Here is a 22,754-nt window from a genome sequence, read left to right as displayed (position 1 = left end):
ACAATACACCCCTTTAAAGCGTACAGAATATACCTATATGTATGTTGGCCGGCAGCACACCTGCAATGCCGTTGGTGTTGTGGGTGATCATGGGCGGCGGTAGTCACTTACCATCAGGTGAGCCGCATGCTCGTTTGCCCCCTGTGTTATAAAAAAAAAAACAAAAACAATTATATTTCGGAATCCGATTAACTCCGATGACACTAATTAGATACATATAAATGGGTATTTATAAATTTGATCAATAATTGATTTACCTACATTAAGAAACACGTGTCTCTTTTCCACCGACGTTGCTTGGTTAATCGTGCCTCGTCTATATGATTGTACCATAAGAATGTTGTATCAGCCGTTACCTGTCCACTGTTGAACATAACCTCCCCCATAAGAAGGGTTTTTCCAGTAGTTGCCACGCTTGATTTTTTTTTTATACAACTTAGAATGGCAAACAAGCTGACGGCCCACCTGATGGAAAGTGGTAACCGTCGCTTATAGCTTATACATGAGCAGTACCATGGACATAACAGAGTATACTGTTTCGCCCATGATACCCCCCATGCGTTGCCATTTCTGAGGACTCAGATGTTATTCCTCTGTACCCTGTAAATTCAAGTAGGTTGGCAACCGCAGTTTGGCTTTTGGTGATCTTTTAAGAGGAACGCTGCTGCCTATCCTTCCACCATAAGCTCCCTTAGTCGCCTCTTACGACACCCACGAGAAAGGAAGGGGTCGCCTATGCTATGCCAGGACACATACAGCGATCCTTAAGCATTTTTTTTATATAGTTTTATCTTTTATGTATTTATATAACACTTTAAGTATTTTCTTTATTTTATATGTTTGCTTTACATGAATTACTCGAGCTATGCACATAATGTGATTGGATTATAACCTAGCCGAATCACAAATGTAACTATTATTTAAGTTTTTTATGGTTGTGATCTGTTTTATGTGCCAATAAAATAAAAAAAAAAACAAATAAATAATCATGACAATCCTTACTCTTATTCATTTCATTCTACATTCATTGTTTTTTTTTGTCTTCAAACGTCAAACTCATATTTTTTGCTACCACTTGCATGTACCTTTGAAATAATATGGAAACGATGACATGTAAAAAATAACGCTAAGATTTTTTTTTTTCAAATGACTTCGTTCGTCGCAGTCATTAGTGTGCGTGATATTGAGGAAGTGATGTTCTCAGCGGCTTCAATTAGATGCCAATCTATTAAATTGTAGGACACAGTTGGTTAATAAGCAACAGGAAGAGACTGTCCGCTCTAAGTAATGGCTGCCACGTAATGTAGTGTGCTTAGGGTGAGATCTTACACATTGGCATTCTATAACGGAATATTTTGTTAGTGACACTGAATATTTTTAAAAAACGATAAAAAAAATGTTAGTCTCCCATTCTGACGCACCTAGTCTAAGTTGATATTAGAGGATCAAACTTTAATTGGTGTATTTTTTTAAGCAACTTAAAATGGCAGACAAACTGACGGCCCACCTGATGGCAAGTGGTAACAGTCTATAGACATGAACAGTGCCATGGACATAACAGAATGTATCGCCAGAGGGAGACTTTATACAAAAGTCGATTGCTTGAGTAGGTACCTCTGTCCCATTCGTGTTTCTACCGTAAAGCAGTTGTGTTTGCATGGCTGTGTTTCGATTTGAAGGGTGGGATATGGCGTGAATTTACTGGGTACGGAGGAATAACACCTGTGTCCTCAGGAATGGCAACGTATGGGGAGTATCATGGGCGAAACATTACATGTGTGTACTGTTATGTCCATGGTACTGCTCATGTCTATAGGCGACGGTTACCACTTTCCATCAGGTGGGCCGTCAGCTTATTTGCCATTCTAAGCCGTATAAAATAAAAAAATAAAAATAAAATATCTTGTCAGCCATGATATGTTACCTTTCATGCATTTCCATACCTCAGAACTAAAGTGTTATGCCTCTGTACCCTGTAATTCGTCGTATTCGTCGTACGGTCGTATCTCTCCTGGAAAATGCAAACACAACTGCTTCAAGATTTGATCTGCTTTGATTTGGCGATCGTTGTTTTCCCCCTACCACCACTTACCGATAGGCATGGGTAATATCTATATCCCAGACATCTATATATTGGGTTCCTCTGTAAATTGAGAGCGGAAAAAAGGTCATCACCCATTTCGATATCGCCTATACCAGTTGGGTATCTCCAGTCGTTACAATCGGGTGCTTAATTTCAATATTATATATTGGACAAATATATATATATATATATATATATATATATATATATATATATATATATATATATATATATATATATATATATATATATATATATATATATATATATATATATATATACTCATCCTCACTTATGAATTTTAGTTTTTTCACATTTTACCGGGATAAAACCTGTCCTACCTCTCAAGTGGAAGGAAGTGCTTCCACTTGAGAGATTAGGCTTAAAAAAATCGGTTAAGCGGTTTCTGAGATTAGCATCACTTTTTTTATGGTATATTAAGATATTAATACGTCAATTAAAACAAATAAAGCGATACGCATACAGACACTCCAGACTATTTGGACACCTGTTAACATTGAGCCAGATAGGACGACAACGAGCTTGGTGAACTGAGCGCTGCTGTACCCGCTCGCACAACGCTTACATTGTCCGAATTGAAGCTAATTATGACAAGTAATAAGCTACGTTTTTGTTGGCATAATTTAACATTTTTTTAGCCCAACTGTTTTTATCGACACACTTTCTATTGGCCTTCGGTTGGCCACTGCTTACGATCGGTAAAGTGAGTACTTCAGTTTTTCTGAAACACAACCGTCGACTCGGTTACTAAATGTGAAACAATGTATTACGTCGTATTCTAAGGATGACCGTCGCTGAAGCTACACAGGTTTATCATATCATCTTATCAGCTGATAAGATGTAAACTGTCCACTGCTGAACATAAGTCGTTTGGCAGTAGATGCCACGTTTGGCAGACGGGTTGGCAACCGCAGTTAGGCTTTAGAGATGTTTTAAGAGGGACGCCGCTGCCCATCCCTCACCCTCCTTTAGTCGCCTCTTACGACATGCACGGGAAAAGAATGGGTGGCCTATTCTATGCCGGGACCACACGGCCTATATATTTATTATATTATTAATATTTATAATTATAATTAATTCAAACATATCTTCTTTCAGTTTTGTTATTGTAACAAAATTCTAATGTTCCCAGGTGTGGACAGGCATGTACGAGCACATCGGCGAGACCCGGCTGTGGGACGCGGTGCTCGGCATATCCTGCATCGTGGTGCTTCTCCTGCTCAGGGTATGTCGACCAAAACGCTATATTAATTACAAAATATTTATACAATATTTTTTCTATTAAATGCACTGTTCGTTTCCCAAATAAAATAAACTAAACAAAAATTGCGCTGCCTTACAGTGTACAAAACTTATGATTTACGTAGTAAAGTGTATCTTTTTTGAGATTGCGGCTTGCATCCTTCACCGAAACAGAACACTCCATTCTATTTTAACAACTTCTGAAAGAAAGAGGTTCTCACTTGAATTTTTGTTTTTGTGTATTACTAAGAAGAAGGAATTACGTAGAAGGAGTGATCAAATTGTCAATTCACAGCAGGCTAGTGTATAGAAAATGTTATTCGGCCATATAACCCTACCAAGTTCAGATAAAACCTGCTTGCATACTTTCCGTATATACTGTGTCCAATATATAATCTAGTAATGTAACATTTGTTATTAACAAATAATTGACATATCAAACATTTTCTATACACGAGCCAGCTATGAATTGACAACAATAGCAACTGAGGGTATATCTTTCGTCCTCTTTTTACTAATTATATTAGCATAAGAAGAAAGATAGCAACCATATGATTTAAAGTTTTTATTATTCCTTCTTTGTAATTCCTTGTGCTTAGGTATATTAGCTTTATAAAATATAAACTGATTTTCAGTTTAATTTTCAATCAATAGGATTTATACTCTGTTTCTCCGTTCCATATTAATTTAATCAGTATTTAAGCGACTGTTTTTATTGTGGGTAAAATTACTTTAATTTTTTTAAATTTAATTTTAATTCATTAGCACGAAAATGCTGATATTGTACATATTCTTAACTTCGTCGAGACGTCTGACCTACATACGAGATTTTTTTTAATGTTATACGCTGATGGGGCACCAGTGAGGGTTGATAGGTGAGAATGAAAAGGCAAGTCAGTTAGCCCATTGTGATGAATACACCTGGAATCCAGCACGATTGTTTCCAGAGGGGACCACGTGGAGATCGACCTGATAGGGTATATTGCTAACAATAGGGTATTATAGTCCTCATTACTAACAATCCCTCCCCCAACCAAATAGGGGTAAAGTTAACATTTATAACTCAATAAACGCACCACAAGTCGGAAGCATTTCCAATTTGTTCTAAGTACATCTGTAATTGAATCGTAAATGATAAAACATGTACTAACACTGTGTTGTATTCATCTATAATCAATTTACTGGTGGTAAATTGACGTCATCACTTCAGCAGCGGAAAATGACACTTTGCAAATAAATGAAAACAGTATTTGCCGGAGCGATACTTCCGTCGGTACACGGGACTGTATAGATGTTCAGTTTATCTCGTGAGAATAAACCTTATTGTACACATAATTGGCTTGTGTTCACTGTAATTGTTATATTTCAAGCATAAATGAAACGTGCATTTAAAGCTTAGTGCATCATACTGCATCCAGCCAACAATTAAAATATCACCATTATGTCAGCCGTTATTTGCCCACTGCTTAACATAGGCCTCCAATTGGCGAGTTTTAACAATAGTTGCCACTCTTGGTAATTACGCTTTGGTGATATTTTAAGAGGGACATTGCTGCCCATCCCTTGAACATAAAATAGCTCTTAATCGCCTCTTACGACACCCAAGGAAAAGGAAAATTTGGCCCATTCTATGCCGGGACCACAAAGCATTAATAAATAATTAAAGCATCATACATCTGAACAATGCTTTGCAGGTTGTCCTATAAGCAAGGTAGTTTCAATGGTGACCTACAACAGTTGTCTCCGTATTTCCAAATTTGCCTCTGTCGCTATTTATACTGTAAACAATTAATAATAGTCTTCAGGAATGACAACGCACGAAGTGTACCATGAACTTTACGTTACCACTTCTCATCAGATGGCCTGTCTTCTTGTGTCACTCAAGTTATATATTAAAAAATAATAATAAATAAAACTAGCCTCTTAATATCAGAAAAAAACTGTAGCTCTTTTCATTAATTGTCTGGGGATTTCCCAATAGAATCCTTTGACTCGAATCGAATGACTAAACCTATGAATTTTGTAAATTTACGATTGTATTTTTTTGTACTTTTTTTTGATGGGTGAAAATGGTATAGTAACCCCGCCTGCGCTAACGGGATACGCTGACGGAGCACCAGTGAAGGGTGATCGATGAGAATGAAAACAGGCCAGTTAGCCCATCATGATGAATACATCAGAAATTAACCATGATAGTTTCCAGAGGGAACCGCGAGGAGGTCGACCTGGTTAGGTATATTGCTAGCAATGGGATTCTCAGTCTCCATTACTAACAATCCCTTTTCCCCTTTTCACTTTATTGATCGTTTCTTGTATCGTTTGAATTCGTCTTTTCACGAATCGTTAATGAGTGACGTGGCCATTGTGTGGACGGGCTGCAGTCGTCATGAAGAGGACGTTTGTGTAAATGTTTGTGCACCAACACAATAAAGGCTGTCAACATACACATTGACGTGTGTCACAACATCGCTTCACAACATCTATTATATTATTTCCTTTTATTATGTAAAACGATGAGCGGCTAGCTGTACTGCGAATTATATTTTACAAATATACCATATAATACAGTTCGTTAAACTCTTTAAAGACAGACAGACCAGAGGGAGACTTTGTACAAAAGTCGATTGCTTGGGTACCTCTGTCCCATTCGTGTTTCAACCGTGAAGCAGTTGTGTTTGCATGGCTGTGTTTCGGTTTGAAGGGTGGGATATGGCGTGAATCTACTGGGTACAGAGGAATAACAACTGAGTCCTCAGGAATGGCAACGCATGCGGGGTATCATGGGTGAAACAGTATACTCTGTTATGTCCATGGTACTGCTCATGTCTATAGGCGACGGTTACCACTTTCCATCAGGTGGGTCGTCAGCTTGTTTGCCATTCTATGTTGCATAAAAAAAAATATTATAGTGGAGTTTAGTAAATTTTTACAAGTGTACTATTTACAGTTATTTACATTTTTATAAGTAGCTCATATTTTTTTTCCATAAAGAACCAATATAAGCTAAAAATAAAATGTTTAAATGTAGTAGATTACGTCTAATGATATATCTATAATAATATATTTATTTCAATATTTATATATTTACAAGGTTTATGTAATTTGTGTAATTTATAATGTGTAGTTTGTATTATTCTTTGTGTATACATATCTTACGAATATGTTCATACAATGTACACAGATCGTACGACTGCCTTTTTTTATTTTTAAATAACATTAAATCCACATGAAAAGATTTGCTGGAAGAAATCTCTAGTTAGAAATAAGCTCGCCCTTGTACATTATGTCAAGAATAAAGAATATCTAATAATTAAAAAATGGGCTTCATTTTCGTCGTAGATACATACAGTTTTTAATAAAAAAAAACTTTGACGTTGCAAGAAAAGAGTAAAATAAATACATTGAAGCGCCATCTACCAGGGAAACTGAAAAAGGCACAACTATAAATTAAAAAGTTAAAGGTAGAAAGATTCTTAAGTGGCGACCTAATACAGGCAAACGCAATAAACGACAGCCTTCCGCTAGATAGAGCGACGACCTCAAATGCAATACATGGAGTTAGTAGATGCAAGTGACTCTAGACCGTTCCATATGGCAGTCTATGAGGAAGGCCTATGGCCAGCAGTGGACAGATAATTGCTGACATCACGATGATGATGAGTCAAAAAAGGACATAACAATGAAAACTTATACTTACTACATATACCATAACGTATCCAGCTATGAAATTAGTATAGAAAATCCCTTAACATTTTAAAAGAAGACTTCATATCAAGTAAAGCCAAGTCATATGGATCATATAAATTGATATTGTATAAAAATTGTGCAGGTCCTGATTACCTTGATAAAGAATTTATTTACTTCTAGCGGCCCGACCCGGCGTCGAATGGGTGGACGTTTTAACATTTTAAAAAGTGGCCATTAAGACTGCACACGCGACGGAAGCTTAAAAATGGAGTAACTTCTCCCGTTTTCCCAACATTTCCCTTCACTGCTCTGCTCCTATTGATCGTAGCGTGATGAAAAGTATACTACAACCTGCCCAGGAGTATGAAGAATAATTGTACCAAGTTTCGTTAAAATCCGCCGAGTAGTTTTTGCGTCTTTATAGACGCAAAAACTACTCGATTAAACACACAGAGAGACAGACAAAAATTTTACTGATTGCATTTTTGGCATCAGTATCGATCACTAATCACCGCCTGATAGTTATTTTAGAAATATATTTCATGTACAGAATTGACCTCTCTACAGATTTATTACAAGTATAGATTATTATTATATAAAACTTTATTTAACAACAAAACAGTAGCGACAGTTGTTTTGATGTGATATTTACTTTTTAATTGCCTTGCAAACAAATTTGTACCTGGTCTACTGACACATGTCATGTCAATCCGGCACAAACCGGTTAAATCCGCCTTTGACCCACATTCGATTGTCCTTTTGCTTTGTAAGGTGTATGTGGTGCCGGCGACAATGCAAATACCGCAACCTTGTACTGAGATTAGAACAACCAGGACATTATCGATGTTATTGATGAATCTATTCAAGTTCATTGATTTAAAAAGGTACAAAATAATCAGTAAAAACCTGTTTAATCTATAAGTTATATTACCGGTGACAAGGTAACGTAATGCAGCTATCTCTTTACTTAATAGTAAATTATCGTATTAAACAACTAACTTAGAACTGGACCTATACATTTTTTTTATTTTATAATAGCTGTAAAGTGCACATTTTTTTTATGCAACTTAGAATGGCAAACAAGCTGACGGCCCACCTGATGGAAAGTGGTAACCGTCGCCTATAGACATGAGCAGTACCATGGACATAACAGAGTATACTGTTTCGCCCATTATACCCCCCATGCGTTGCCATTCCTGAGGACTCAGGTGTTATTCCTCTGTACCCAGTAAATTCACCACGCCATATCCCACCCTTCGAACCGAAAAACAGCCATGCAAACACAACTGCTTCACGGTTGAAACATGAATGGGACAAGCAATCGATTTTTGTACAAAGTCTCCCTCTGGCACATAATTATTTTAGTAAATTTCAATTGTTATTTTTCCATCACAATTTAATGTTATTTAGGTATTTGAATTCTGAGAAACTAATTACTAGATTAAAAATATGTACATTCACGTACACGTGAATAAAACAAACTTTAGTGTACGTGGTTTATTTTTGTGTTCATTTACATACGTACAAACATTTTCAAAAACTGTCACATTCGTTACGTATCTTGAATATTATAAATATTTAAAGAAAACAAGAAGAAATCATTTTTGTTATTGAATTTCGCGTTCACTACCAATCGAGTAACGGTAAGGTCCCGGCATAGAATAGGCCACCCCTTCCTTTCCCGTGGGTGTCTTAAGAATCGACTAAGGGAAAGCGAGTGTTGGGCAGCAGCGTCCCTCTTAAAACATCTCCAAAGGCTAACTGTGGTTGCTAATCCGCCTGCCAAGCGTGGCAACTACTGGCAAAACACCTAAAGGGGAAGCTTATGTCCAGCAGTGGACAGTTAAAGGCTGATATGATGGCGATGTCTATAGTTAATATTATTACTGTTGCTATCTCTCTCTTCGTCCTCTTCATTACTGAAGGTCGTGTCCTTGAAAGGTGTCTGTTGCCTCTCTTATGATGTTATTCCATTTCGCACGGTCTTCAGCCTCTCGCGGGGCAGCTGCAATAGACAGTCCCGTAACGGCGGTTACTTGGTCCGACCATCGACTAGGCGTACGTCCGCGTGGTCTTTTTCCCTCTATTTTGCCTACAACCATTAGTTTTTCCAGATTGTCGGACTGTCGGAGTGTCGGATTACTGTTGCTACATAATGATTTATTAAATATTCCAATATATTAAATGATTTTTTAAACAAAAGATAAATGAAGTAAAAATGTTTAATTCTTTCATCACTTTTAATTGCTTATCGCTCGATTAAAATATATCGTACTAAGAACACCCGTGTTGACATTCTACTGATATGTTCAGTTATGCAGTAACTGCATTGACCCTTGCATAAACTCGCTGAGCAATGATATAAGTTGCAAGACGAAAACGATAACGAATATCAAGATGAGGAAATCATATCGTGATAAGAGGGGGGCAAAAAGACGTCAATGGCAAAAGCCTGATTTACTTCTATGAGTTTTTTTTTTTTTATAATGAATGATAATGGAATGAAACGCCTCGCCCTGCGCTGACGGTAAACGCTGGTGAGACAGCAGTGGGTGATGATAAGTGAGAATGAAAAGGCAGGTCTGTTAGCACATCGTGATGAATACACATAGAGTTCAGCACGATGGTTTCAAGGGGGGGCACGTGGAGGTCGAGCTGACAGGGTATATTGCTAGCAATGAGACTGGTAGTCCGTCTTATTAATAATCCCTCCCCCCCCCCTACTTGTATGAGTTAGATCAAAGTCATAATTTTCTACCTATTTCTTATCTATTTAATGAGCATTTTTATCGTATATTGCAGAAAGTGAAAGATATCAAAGTGAGCCCCAAGGAAGGTGATGATGGCAAATCGGCAAAATTGCGTAACGCGGCCGCCCAAGCTCTCTGGTTCCTGTCCACCACACGCAACATTCTGGTGGTGCTGGTGTGCGCTGCACTCGCCTACTACTTCGACACGCAGAAGAAGTCACCTTTCGTACTCACCGGTACATATCTTTTTTTATTCATCAACATATATTTGATACGATAAATTAATATTATCATATATTAATCATGGTTTTTTTATTTGAATCATCTCATTTATCATATTTCTATCTAGTGTTTATGTAAAAACATATACTTTTTTTACCAGAGGTAGACTTTGTACAAACGTTGTTTGCTAGGCACCTCTGTCATCACAGAATACATTTAGGATATAACTCGAAAGGACGAGGTCGAACTTCTGTACTGTTGTTTAAGACTCTTTTAATGCACAGCAAAACACTGCATACTTGAGTTACTTATACCTATGCATATAATTGCATATTGTTTTCTGATTTGAAGAGTGACATATGCTTTAGAAATATTTGACTGAGATCACGATTACGCTAGTGACTTCTGGTGTTGCAAACGATGCAAGATTTTACAGGCTGATGCGCTTCTTACCATCAGCTTCTTCATATGCCAGATTGCTTTCGTTGTAAATAAAATATATTGTCCAGGTGATGTGAAGCCGGGCCTGCCGGAACTGAAGCCGCCGCCGTTCTCGGCGACCGTGGGCAACCACACGTACACGTTCGTCGAGATGACCTCCACACTCGGATCCGCTATCTTCGTCGTGCCACTACTGTCCATACTGGAGAACATCGCGCTCGCTAAAGTATTCTGTTAGTATTCCTATTCTGAAAGAATACATAGCAATTATTTATTTATCTATATATAAAAAAATTAATGCCACTTTTCGTTGTAATTTTATAACTCAAAAACGGGCTCACCTACCCAAACCAAATGTTTAGGCTTTGTTCGGACTATTTAGTTGTTGTTGTTATTTATGTGAAGTTTGCACAAAATCGCTCGAGCGGTTCTTCATTTATCACATTTTTTGTAACAAATGAAATCAATAAATGGCGGATCATTTTGTTAATGGGGATTTTTGTGTCAAATTCAAACTTCTTTTAAAATGGGGATTGTGCTGTCGAATTGAAACTTTTTTCAGTGTTGACCTCGATCAGACGCTGTAATATCATCTAAAATCTACAGATAGCAGGATCCTCACAAACTTACAGACATGTTTAAAATCATCAGGATGGCTCACAATAAATAAGCTATAAACAGATTATTGTCAGGGGCTAATGGGATACGAGAAGGAAAGCAAATTTCTGAGGGATTCTAAGCTAATTTCTTTGAAATGAAAGTCTGTACATTTAGTCGTTTTTTTTTTATTTTCGAATTTAACAAACAACATTGTGTTTGCAGCGGAAGGCAAGTACATAGACGCGACGCAGGAGATGCTGGCGCTGGGCGTGTGCAACATCGCGTCGTCGCTGGTGGACTCGATGCCGGTGTCGGGCGCGCTGTCCCGCGGCGCCGTCAACCACGCGTCCGGCGTCGCCTCCACCGCCGGCGGCCTCTACACCGGCGCCCTCGTGCTGCTCTCGCTGCAGGTCTTTTTTTAATGGCTAATATTAGTATGGTAACCCCACCTGTGCTATCGGTATACACTGGCGTGGTACCAGTGATAGATGACTGATGAGAATGAAAGCAGGTCAGGTAGCCCATCGTGACGAATTCAACTAGAATTAACCACGATAGTTTCCAGGGGAAACCACGTGGAGGTCGACTTGACAAGGCATATTGCTAGTAATGAAGCTATTTGGCTCCATTACTTACAATCCTTTTCCCCCCTCCCTCCCTGCAGGTCAGACAACCAGCCATTCTCCGCAATCATCATCATATCAGCCTTTTTCTGTCCACTGCTAAACATAAGCTTCCCCTTGGGGGGTTTTGCAAGTAGTTGCCACGCTTGGCAGGCGGATTGGCAACCGTAGTTAGGCTTTCGAGATGTTTTAAGAAGGACGCTGTTGCCCTCGTCCTTCCTTAGTCGGTTCTTACCACACTCACAGGAAAAGAAGGGATGGCAGAGTATACTGTTATGTCCATGGTACTGTTCATCAGGTGGGCCGTCAACTTGTTTGCCATTCTAAGTTGTATAGAAAAAAAGACCTGCACTATAGCAGATGATGCACATATGATGCCCACAGCACCACCAAAAAACTAAAACGTTATGCCTCCATACCAGATAATTTCACTCCATAGCCTACTTAATTTTTTATTATAATTTATAACAATGTACCGAGATAATATCTATTTGTTTCATGCATTCCAGTACTTCACGCCATACTTCTTCTACATCCCCAAGGCGTCGCTGGCGGCCGTCATCATCGCCGCCGTCGTATTCATGATGGAACTGCACGTATTCAAGCCCATTTGGAGGACAAAAAGTAAGACCAGAATTGTATATAAATTTTATTTTATTAACACTTCTCCTCCCCCCCCCCCCTCCTCCTCCTTCCCTATACTTGTAAAGACCGGAAGAGAACATCAAAAATAATTAGGGTACAATAACTCTTTATTCATATAAACGTCTATTTCTATCTGTACACACCCATCATCTTTCCACTGTTACAACCCTTCTTTGCATGATTTTTTTTATTGGTGAATTCAAAATCATATAATGAAAGTGACATAATTCATTTTTAAAATAAAAGGAAAAATGGTTAAAACAATAAATTTGACAGCTATGTTTGTTTTTCTACAATGGACATTAAAAAATTATCCAGACACAATCATCACACGCAATCATCCACAACACAAGTATTAGGCATTCAATGTTATGATGGAAATTTCTACCAGTATGCAAAGAAAGGTTAACCAATATGGAGAATAGACCTTTATGGTCATCATTATTTTGGCCATTAATTATTCATTAATAAACATAGGCCTACCCCCTACCTACTGCCACAAGGTACGGCCATAAGCCACCTGCATTGATAAAGCAAATGTATAATAAGCTGATATTGTGGCTATTCCCAGAACTGGACATAATCCCAGCGGTGGTGACGTTCGGCGCGTGCCTCGTGACGCGGCTCGAGCTGGGCATCGTCATCGGCATCGCGGTCAACCTGGTGTTCCTGCTGTACGCCTCCGCGAGGCCCGCCGTCAAGGTCACGCATGCCATTGTACGTATCTTATCTTACATTCGATTTTCATGGAATAAAATTGAGTTGTAACCCTGTTTTATAGGTGATAATGGAATGGTAAGCCTGTCTCCGCTATCTGGCTGGCACTGGCGAAGCACCAGTGAAGATGAAAAGGCAGGTTAGGTGACTCATCGTGATAAATACACATGGAATTAAACGATAGTTTCCAGAAAGATAGGAGTTCGACCTGCTTTCATTATTAGCAATATATCAATGTAGGAGAAAGGGATTGTTAACAATGGAGTTTGACAGCCCCATTGCTAGCAATATGCCCTATCAGGTCAACCTCCACGTGGTTCCCCCTGGAAACCATCGTGAACCATCTTGTTGAATTCGTCACGATGGGCTAACTGACCTGCTTCATCCTCACTTATCATCCTTCTCTGGTGCCCCGCCGGTGTATACCGATAGCGCGGGTGGGGTTACTATTTCATTATCATCCATAAAAATATAATATATATTAATGTTAGCAATATAGAAATTGCTGGGGGGAAGGGATTGTTAGTAATATAGACTACCAGTCCCATTGCTAGCAATGAGACTATACCCATATATAGGGTCAGGTCGATCTACACGTGGTTCCCCCTGGAAATTATCATGTTGAATTCTGAGTATATTCATCACGATAGACTACTTGACCTGCCTTATTATTTTTACTTATCATTTCACATTGGTGCCCCGCCATCGAATACCGTTAGCGCAGGCAGGGTTACCATTCCACTATCATCAATTAAAAAAAAAAAACAAGATTGTCGTGGTAAATTTACCAGGAATTATTTTATGGTTAATCAAGAAAGTATTAAGAGGGCATCGCGTGAAAATCGACTTAACTGGATACGACTTGGTTAATACCAAACGTCGTCTCCATGTTGTATTGGTGTAGGAATACCACTCCTGATCAGGGGAGGACTAAGATCTGTAGAGTCTGTAACGAGATTCAAGATTATAGCGACAATAAAGCTTAAAGGCTAATGCTATATTTGCACTTAGTCAAACTACAGTTTTAAAGCCATATAGGTATTATGCCGAGAGGGTTGTATAGCCGTATATAGAATAGGCCACTCCTTCCTTTCCCGTAGGTGTCGTAAGAGGCGACTAAGAAAGCATATTTAGTGGAGGGGTAGACAGTAGCGTCCCCTCTTAAAATATCACCAAAAATCAAACTGCGGTTGCCAATTGTAAAGTGTGGAAACTACTGGCAACCCCCCTCCCTTCCCTTCATAGGGGGAGGCTATGTGTAGCAGTGTACAGTTACCGATCGATGACGGAAATCGGCAGCCGCATACTAGAGGTTAGTTACTAAGCGGATTGGTGCGTGTGCGCGGTTGCAGTCGCGGGACGGCATCTCGCACGTGGTGGCGACGGTGGACCGCTCGCTGTCGTTCCCGTCGGCGGAGTTCGTGCGGCGCGCGCTGCGCAAGGCGGCCGCCAGCGCGCCCGCCGCCGCGCCGCTCGTGCTGGACGCCACGCACGTGCAGGCCGCCGACTTCACCGCCGCCAAGGTACCGGCGCACCGCTGCCGCCAGCGCGGGGGACTCTTCTACTTCACACTTGACGCTCTATCTTTTTCAATCAATCAAGCTTGTCTCCGGAGGCAACCACCTTCAGGTCACGAGGTTTTAAGCCGACATACTCTGTCGGTTTGTGTATGTCAGCGTAGCGTGAAATTTGATAAAGTTACAAATATTACCAGGAGAAAACTGTACATAAGTCGTTTGCTTGTATACCTCAAGAATGGTAACGCGTGGGGGATATCATGGGCGTAACAGTATACTCTGTTATGTCCATGGTACTGCTCATGTTTATAGGCGACGGTTGCCACTTACCATCAGGTGGGCCGTCAGCTTGTTTGCCATTCTAAGTTGTATAAAAACTACTAATAATTATGTTTATCTATTATCTAAGTAGTATATAAATAATAACAAGTTTTGAATTATAAGCTTCTATTTACTTAGCTTTATGACAGTGACGTAACAATAGAGTGGCAGGGCTGGCAAAATGCCACGGGCCCCCGACCCAAAAGGGTCCCGTCTCAAGAGGCCGCGAGCTCAGAAATGTTTTTTTTACTGATAGGGCCTCATCAAAAAAATTTGTCACAGGCCCCAAATTGTATAGTTACGCCACTGCTTTATGAAAAATCATATTTATATTAAGTTTATTGCGAAAATTATATAATCTTTACTAAATAATAAATATGAAAGTGAGTATGTTTGTTACCTTATAGCGTTCTGACAGTTTAACCAATATCTTTGAAATTAGATATACATATACCATATGGAATTGAAAGGTTATAAAGCTTCTTTTAACCCAATCGATCAATGAATATATCCCGGTTATACGAATGAAATCATAGGTTATATTTGAGTACTTACTAAAAAACAAAAGTATATTGGAAAGGAAGACATAACAGTTTAACTACTTCTTTAAGCTTCCACTCTCATGTGTCTACCTTCTAGTCTAGAGCTTCAATACTGTGTATGTTTTGTTTACCAATCTGTCGGATGGTGGTATCAGCAAAAGCATTGTCGGGCAGGGCATCAAGTCGCTGATCGAGGACTTCCACGTGCGCGGGCAGACGATCATCTTCTACAACGTGAAGCCGTCGCTGGCGGGCGTGCTGCGCGGCGTGCGGCCGCGCGAGTTCGTGCACTGCGCGTCGCGCGCCGACCTCGACCGCCTGCTGCTGCGCGCGCACCGCGCCGCCGCGCACCACGCGTGTCAGTACGCTGCCCACACCCGCCGCCACACACACACCGCACCGCTATACATTCACACATACAAATAGCAGGCTACAGAGGCATAACACCTTAATTGGCAACGCATGAGGATATCATGGATGACACAGTATATACTGTGTTTGTTATACTTAGGCAATGGTTACCGCTTTATCATTCATCTATCATCTGATAGATGAAACAAGCTGACGGCTCATCTGAGCCGTCAGCTTGTTTGCCATTTTAAGTTACATAAAAAATAAACTTGGTCACCATCGCCTATAGACATGAACAGCAATATAGATGACATTTTACGCTTTTATCATTTATTCACTATTCATTCAATCACTTTACAATACCTACCTCGCCTACCGACACTCTAATAAACAGCCAAATTAATAAATATAAGTGAATTACTCTCCTCTTCCTTCCTAGAGGGTGGTTACAGCGGCGCCTTAAAACAATATAAATCTAGCATTGATTACAGTACTAATTACTCTATCCCATTCTTGGTGCATTTGTGTTGTGTTGTGTGAAGCAGTTGTGTTTCGGTTTGAAGGGTAAGATATGGCGTGAATTTACAGGGTATAGAGGAATAACACTTGAGTTCTCAGGAATGGCAACGCATGGGGGGTGTCATGGGCGAAACAGTATACTCTGTTGTGTGATCAGCTTGTTTGCCATTCTAAGTTGTATAAAAAAAAGTACCTCCGTACCCAGTTCAGTACCACTACAATTTATTGCAACCACGGCTGCTTGACATCCGTAACACTAATGAAATAGAAATACCTAGACCACAATAATCTCTTTATAATTTCCTTTTTTTTAACGCATTGTCAACTTAATATTTCTCAAGTAATTGTAAAGTTTAAAATTACAGATGATCGATGAATGCTCATAAAGTGATATTTTCCCCGCAGAGCGTTAGCGGAGGGCGCGGCGAGGCCCAGACCCCAGCCCGCGTGTGCAGCGGGTCAGCAGTATTCATTGTATATACACACACACACACACACGTCTATTATGTCATTATTTATGTGTGCACTTTAGTGCTTAGTGGTACATAGTAACAACTGAGCACAGTGAGGACGGTTAGATAATAAAGTGTTGCTTACTTGTTTGTTTTTATATTGTATTTTATTTTTATGTACACCTTGTAGCGTATTACCTACACTATGAAAAATAATCGGATTTGTAAATCAATACTTTATGCATATTAGGAACACAATTACGTATGCAGGCGCTTTTGATAGTTTGATAGTGTAAACTGCCTAAGTATAAAAATGACTGTTCTTCCCTACTACAGTATAATAAACATGTAAAAACTATTGAATCGAATATTTTTTTAATATATCAATGCAATTTTATCTGAACCTAAATTAAAAATTTTTGAACGACTCTGTAATTTATACCCATTAATTCTCCTTTCTGAAAGTAGACAATTGATAAAACTTTATGAGACATCGATTCAGGGTACAATAGGGGTTATAGTAGTATTTTATGGCATCATCATTGACGTACTATTACGTGTTACGTTCTGACATATTGGCAATGCAATCACAAACGAGACGCGCAAATGGTTGCACTATAGTGCGTGTATTTGGTAATCAGATCAGAATTGATATTTTTTTTTTATACCACTGAGGTGGCAAACAAGCATACGGCCCACCCGATGGTAAGCGGAAGCTATGAACGCCTGCAATACCAGAGATATTACGCGCGCGCTGCCGACCCTGAAGAAACCTCTTTACCCCCCTGATATGGAATTGAAGTAGCAAAAATAGCATAAAATGACGTACATTTGTTATAATTTCTATTTATCTTCATTTGTGATTGTTTATATTTCTAATAAATACGTTAAAAGAGATAAATATTTAAATTACTATATATCTCTATAAATTACTATTTTTTATACGTGTCTATAAACAATAGTTACCACTTTCCATCAGGTGGGCCGTCAGCGTGTTTGCCATTCTATGTAGTATAAAAAAAATATAAATTTAATCTAGGATAGTGCATAATAGAGTAGTTTGCCGTGTGGTCCCAGCATGGAATAGGCCACCCATAGGGCAGCAGCAGCAGGGCAAACGTCTCCAAATCCTAATCGCGGTTGCTAATTCGCCTGCCAAGTGTAGCAACTACTGGCAACAGCCTCAAGGGGGAGAGCAGTGTTCAGTAGTGAACAGTAGAAAGATGATATGATGATGATGATGATGACAAAACAGGAATTTCGTAAAAGATAGTTTTAGATAAATGGCAACACAGAGTCGAGCCCATTATTTAATTTCAATTGTATTTGATATATAAATGTGTGATATATGTGGGTAACATAACGACTCTGTGTTGCCATTTCTACCTTACCTACTTACCTAGTTTTTTATAAAAACTATATAAATGTTTTGTCTACAATTCCAAGTGATTCGATCAAGGTGTGCTTTATCTCTCTCCGTCATATTACACCAGAGGGAGACTTTGTACAAAAGTCGATTGCTTGGGTACTTCTGTTCCATTCGTGTTTCTACCGTGAAGCAGTTGTGTTTGCATGGCTGTGTTTCGGTTTGAAGGGTAAGATATGGCGTGAATTTACAGGGTACGGAGGAATAACATCTGAGTCCTCAGGAATGGCAACGCATGGGGGATATCATGGGCGAAACAGTATACTCTGTTATGTCCATGGTACTGCTCATGTCTATAGGCGACGGTTACCACTTTCCATTAGGTGGACCGTTAGCTTGTTTGCCATTCTAAATTGTATAATAAAAAATATTAATAAATAAAGGCTATAAATAACTACCAGAGAGTAGTAAATGAAACAAGCGTATAATTTGGATAATAATCGAATGTTTATTTTACAATCCCCGACACAGTCCGATGCGGATCGCACAGCCTTCGCGAACAGCGAGCATTTTATTTTTGGTTACACTATGAGTACCATCGTTATACCTAGAGGATAAAGTGAATTACATATATTTAGATATACCTACATACATTACACTAACAGTATCAGTACATACCAATGCAAGGTAATTTCGCTAAAGTTGCAATAAATTTAAATTCAATACAAGAACAAACTAAGTGTACCGGCTCGGTGCACTAGCACCGGTTCGTACAGAACAATTGAGCATAATAAATTCATGCGTAAAACAAATACACCCGCCGATACGAACGTTTACATTTGAAACTACTGAAAAGTGAGCACGGGTTTGTAAAAGGTACGTGTTACCACCGCATAGAGTTCACCCTCGCTTGTATCGTCTATGGAAACCACAGACAAATTATCAAATTGGATTAGTCAAAACAGATGCAAAAATATATACCTACTCGAAACTTAATAATAATAAAACTTAAAAATAACATTTAAACACTTTAAAAATAGAAAAAAAAAATACATCTTGCGGTACAAAACATGACAATAAAATTCCTAGTACTTCCTATGACTTTTTTTATCTGTGGTCCCTTAAAAAGACAGCATACGGGTCGGTACATACCAGACGGAAAAATCTTCGCGCGGAATTTTTGATATAACTAAACAAAAAACTATATTTGTTAGGTACGAATTCCGACGTTTGGTATGTACTGGCCTCGAGAGGGCGCTGCGGTGAGAGGAAGACGAGCGGCGCACCTGTATAGAGATCAAGAGCTGTGTCCACGTCTCGACACACGGACAGAACTAACATAGTATAAATACATATACAACGTTAATTAAATTATATGTAAGTCATACGATAAATATTTGAGCTGGTGCTTATGTGTCCGTGTGCAAAGACACTATTACGACGCGGCTACACAAAGATATGAACACTTGGCAAATATAAAAACATCTAAACAGTATTGTTTAGAATAAAAAAATTAGACATTTTGAAGAATCTAATAGAATATTCAATAATACAATTTATATATATATATATATATATATATATATATATATATATATAACAAACAGCGACCACCGCCGACCAATAAAGCAATCACAGTATAAAGAGGTCTTTCTTTCCGCCATATTCTGATGTCATTATTGTTAAAATAAACAATTGTCTAGTAAATAAATAATCTAGAAAAAAAAATATAAAAAATCTCTTGCAAACCGTACTTTTCAGGTGCAGTTGTCACATGTACAATGTAAGTGCATCTAATCGCTCGGGGCGGTCGATGGTCGCCGCTCGAGCCGCGTCGCTCACAAGCCGACACAAGTTCGTACAGCCCCAACAGTGGTCCTCGGAGATCGGACGCCAGCCACATTACATTTGGCATACATTTATATAACGTTCCTAACTAACAAATACAGTATGACACGTTAATACTAAAATAAAGATCTGCACTCGCCTCGCGCACCGAGTCAACTGATAAAAATTGCATAATCACATACCTTATCTAAATACATACACCTAATATACTCTATGTTTCCATTAAATTCCCCTTTTTAGTAAATAATTTTGACATACTGTCTTACTGAAGTTACTGAATACAGCGTGTAAGGGACAGGTTAGCAAAAACTGAAACAGTGAATTCAGACCATTATTCTGAACCGAAAGCCAGTGGAAATTCTTTATGGAAAATTTCAATTCCAACCCCCCCCCCCCCCCATATTTTCATTCAAAATCATGTAATCTATAATTTTGTGTCATAATATAAAAAAAAAATATTTTTTAGTGATATACTATGAAGTACCAAAAAACAGTAACAGCATACGTATCACGCGTCGTGTGCATCGTAAAATTTCAAATACATTGCGCGGCGTTCATACTTAAGAATCGTTAATTATACGGCTGCAGTGCCTTTCCGGTGGGAAAACAATCTGCCATCTGATTCAGACCGGTCATCTGGATCAGCTGTTTTCGTTTTGGCCAACCTGTATAAAAAAATACTATAATCTTTGTGTCCACAACATTTTTTAAATAACAAAAATCATTTAAAATATATGTCAAAATTGCTTAGTAATAAGGAGAAGTAAAAAAAAAGCAGAGTTTACATAATGCGGCGACGACGCCGTCTACTAAACGCGAACGTGGCGGGGGCAGGGGGGGGATACGAGGAAGCATAGTGTAAATAGCACCCTAGGTGGGTTAATAGTAAACATAAAAATATAGACAAAACTATATTTAAAAAAAAAGAGTATAATAAAAGAAAAAAGAAATTATTTTAGTACGTGTTCCCCATTCGAGTAATAATTGCTAGGGAGCAATTAAAAAGGGTTCTACAAGTAAAACTGAATGTTTTTTACAAGGAAAATGTGTTCAAAAACGACAAAAGAAAAATAACTTCCTGAAACAGCTGAAAGTTACCATGTGCTAACATGGTAAGCCTCGAACTTTTTTTTGGTTTCCGAGTAGTGTTTCTTTGAGATAAATGTTTATTTTTTCTGTCAGGTACTAGATAGATGGATATTCTTTTTTGCTTCTTTCGTAAGATAGTCAGTTCGATTTCAGTGTATCTCGGGACTGCTCTCTAAGAGAGAGAAGTGGAAGTCAATGGTAAAAGTAGTAATAAATCAACAAATAAAGGATCACAGAGCGCGTGCGGCGCGGCCGCCGGCGCGTTAGCTCGAGTCGCCGCCCGTACCCACCATTACGCTAGTTGTAAATCTTCAATAATAAATGTATACGGATACCGTCAACGTGACGTGACGTGACGTGACGTGTACGTGTGAACCAGTGGAACGCTACCACCTACTGACTCGTTACATTCACTCCATCGCTTTTTCATTCGAACCACACCAAAGCAGACGAACAGCAGCCCAACTGAGGAGGGGCGCAATGAAAAAACGAGGGAGAATTACTTCGACTACCTAAAATTAAGATAATAAGCTTAATATAAAAGAATCTCACAGATTTCGAAATTATGTTTTGTGCGGCTTTGCATCCCGCGATCTCTCAACAAACGTATAAAGTATATAATTATAATTCTGACAAATTATTTAAAGCCAAATCGACCGTGCGGTCACAAATATACTAAGTCAACGTTGAGCCGAAGTACGTAGAGACGAAACTACAAAACAACGTAACAAAATGGACAGTCGAAATATGGCAGTTACTGTGTCCGAGAGTCGACCCCGTTCTCCGTTCTCCGTCTCTAATACCACTTATATTTATTTACATACCGACGACACTACGTTACAATTTACGATAATATTATCATAGTTACGGCTACACACAACGTCGAATATATTTAACCATCTCACGCCAAACCAGCACCTCACTAGTGATGGGGACTCTATTCTGATTAGATATCGATATAACAACTCTATACCTGGGTATGTAAAACTGTTTCTTTTTAAAAATTGCCCGTCAATGAATAATCAGAATAAAAACTTTATCGTTAATTCTTGCAATTCAGAACTCTTACATACATATTCAAGCTATCACCTATCAATATCGTTTACAAGGCGACGTAACGTATGACCATGCAAAGTAAATTACACCAGTATATGTGAAATTACTATACATGTACGACATAGTTGACGCCGAATACGAGTATTAGGCGCCCAGAATGCTTGCAAAGCCTGTTAGAGTTCTCGTCAGGCAGTCTATGGCCTGTGACCAATCACACTACCTCCATACGCATTCCAATAATTTGAATATCATTTAAATCGCACTGGTATTCAAAATATAATTACTTCTCGAAAGTACATAATGACTATCCTATTAAATGACTTTGTATCGTCTTTCCTATTGTAAATATACTTTATATTTTCTCATATTACTATGGAAAAATAGTCGTATAAAGATTAAATGTAATGCAACATATCATGTTGCGTTGTTTCGTTGCGTGTTGCATGTTACGCCTCACAGTCAAGGCGGGGAAGAGTGGAGTGGACCTCAGTACTTTAGTAGATCTTCTTCTAGTTCGGTGAGCGCAAATTTACTGTCTATCACTGAAAAATAAAATATATAACATATTTGTACTGTTACATTAATTAATTAATATTCAAATTAAACCGATTAACTAATATCCGTAAATCAAATTTATTGTGATATTTCGAGCCGGATGATAT

General features: G+C 38.7%; 2 protein-coding genes across 4 annotated transcripts in view; one reads left to right on the top strand and one right to left on the bottom strand.

Moving 5' to 3' along the window:
* LOC113510991 (sodium-independent sulfate anion transporter-like) overlaps positions 1–16,891 on the top strand; it is a 64,892-nt gene extending 48,001 nt beyond the window's left edge. Inside the window, exons 6-14 of the mRNA XM_052894535.1 lie at positions 3,237–3,329; positions 9,836–10,019; positions 10,515–10,679; positions 11,269–11,456; positions 12,179–12,293; positions 12,886–13,031; positions 14,384–14,554; positions 15,586–15,769; positions 16,687–16,891. Of these exons, the coding sequence (XP_052750495.1) occupies positions 3,237–3,329; positions 9,836–10,019; positions 10,515–10,679; positions 11,269–11,456; positions 12,179–12,293; positions 12,886–13,031; positions 14,384–14,554; positions 15,586–15,769; positions 16,687–16,688 (1,248 nt within the window). The 3' untranslated portion in view covers positions 16,689–16,891. The remainder of the gene's footprint in view (positions 1–3,236; positions 3,330–9,835; positions 10,020–10,514; positions 10,680–11,268; positions 11,457–12,178; positions 12,294–12,885; positions 13,032–14,383; positions 14,555–15,585; positions 15,770–16,686) is intronic.
* A 1,693-nt stretch (positions 16,892–18,584) lies between these two features.
* LOC113515712 (prominin-like protein) overlaps positions 18,585–22,754 on the bottom strand; it is a 94,373-nt gene continuing 90,203 nt past the window's right edge. For all 3 annotated transcript variants that reach the window (XM_052894518.1, XM_052894529.1, XM_052894520.1), the window contains one exon: positions 18,585–22,634. In XM_052894518.1, coding sequence (XP_052750478.1) covers positions 22,622–22,634 — 13 coding nt within the window. In that variant the 3' untranslated portion in view covers positions 18,585–22,621. The remainder of the gene's footprint in view (positions 22,635–22,754) is intronic.

The sequence above is a fragment of the Galleria mellonella genome, unplaced genomic scaffold (genome assembly GCF_026898425.1).
Source record: "Galleria mellonella isolate WM207_F2 unplaced genomic scaffold, CSIRO_AGI_GalMel_v1 utg116, whole genome shotgun sequence".
Classification (NCBI taxonomy): domain Eukaryota; kingdom Metazoa; phylum Arthropoda; class Insecta; order Lepidoptera; family Pyralidae; genus Galleria; species Galleria mellonella.
The sequence above is the reverse complement of the archived record's forward strand: the minus strand, read 5'-3'. Positions and strand labels throughout refer to the sequence as shown.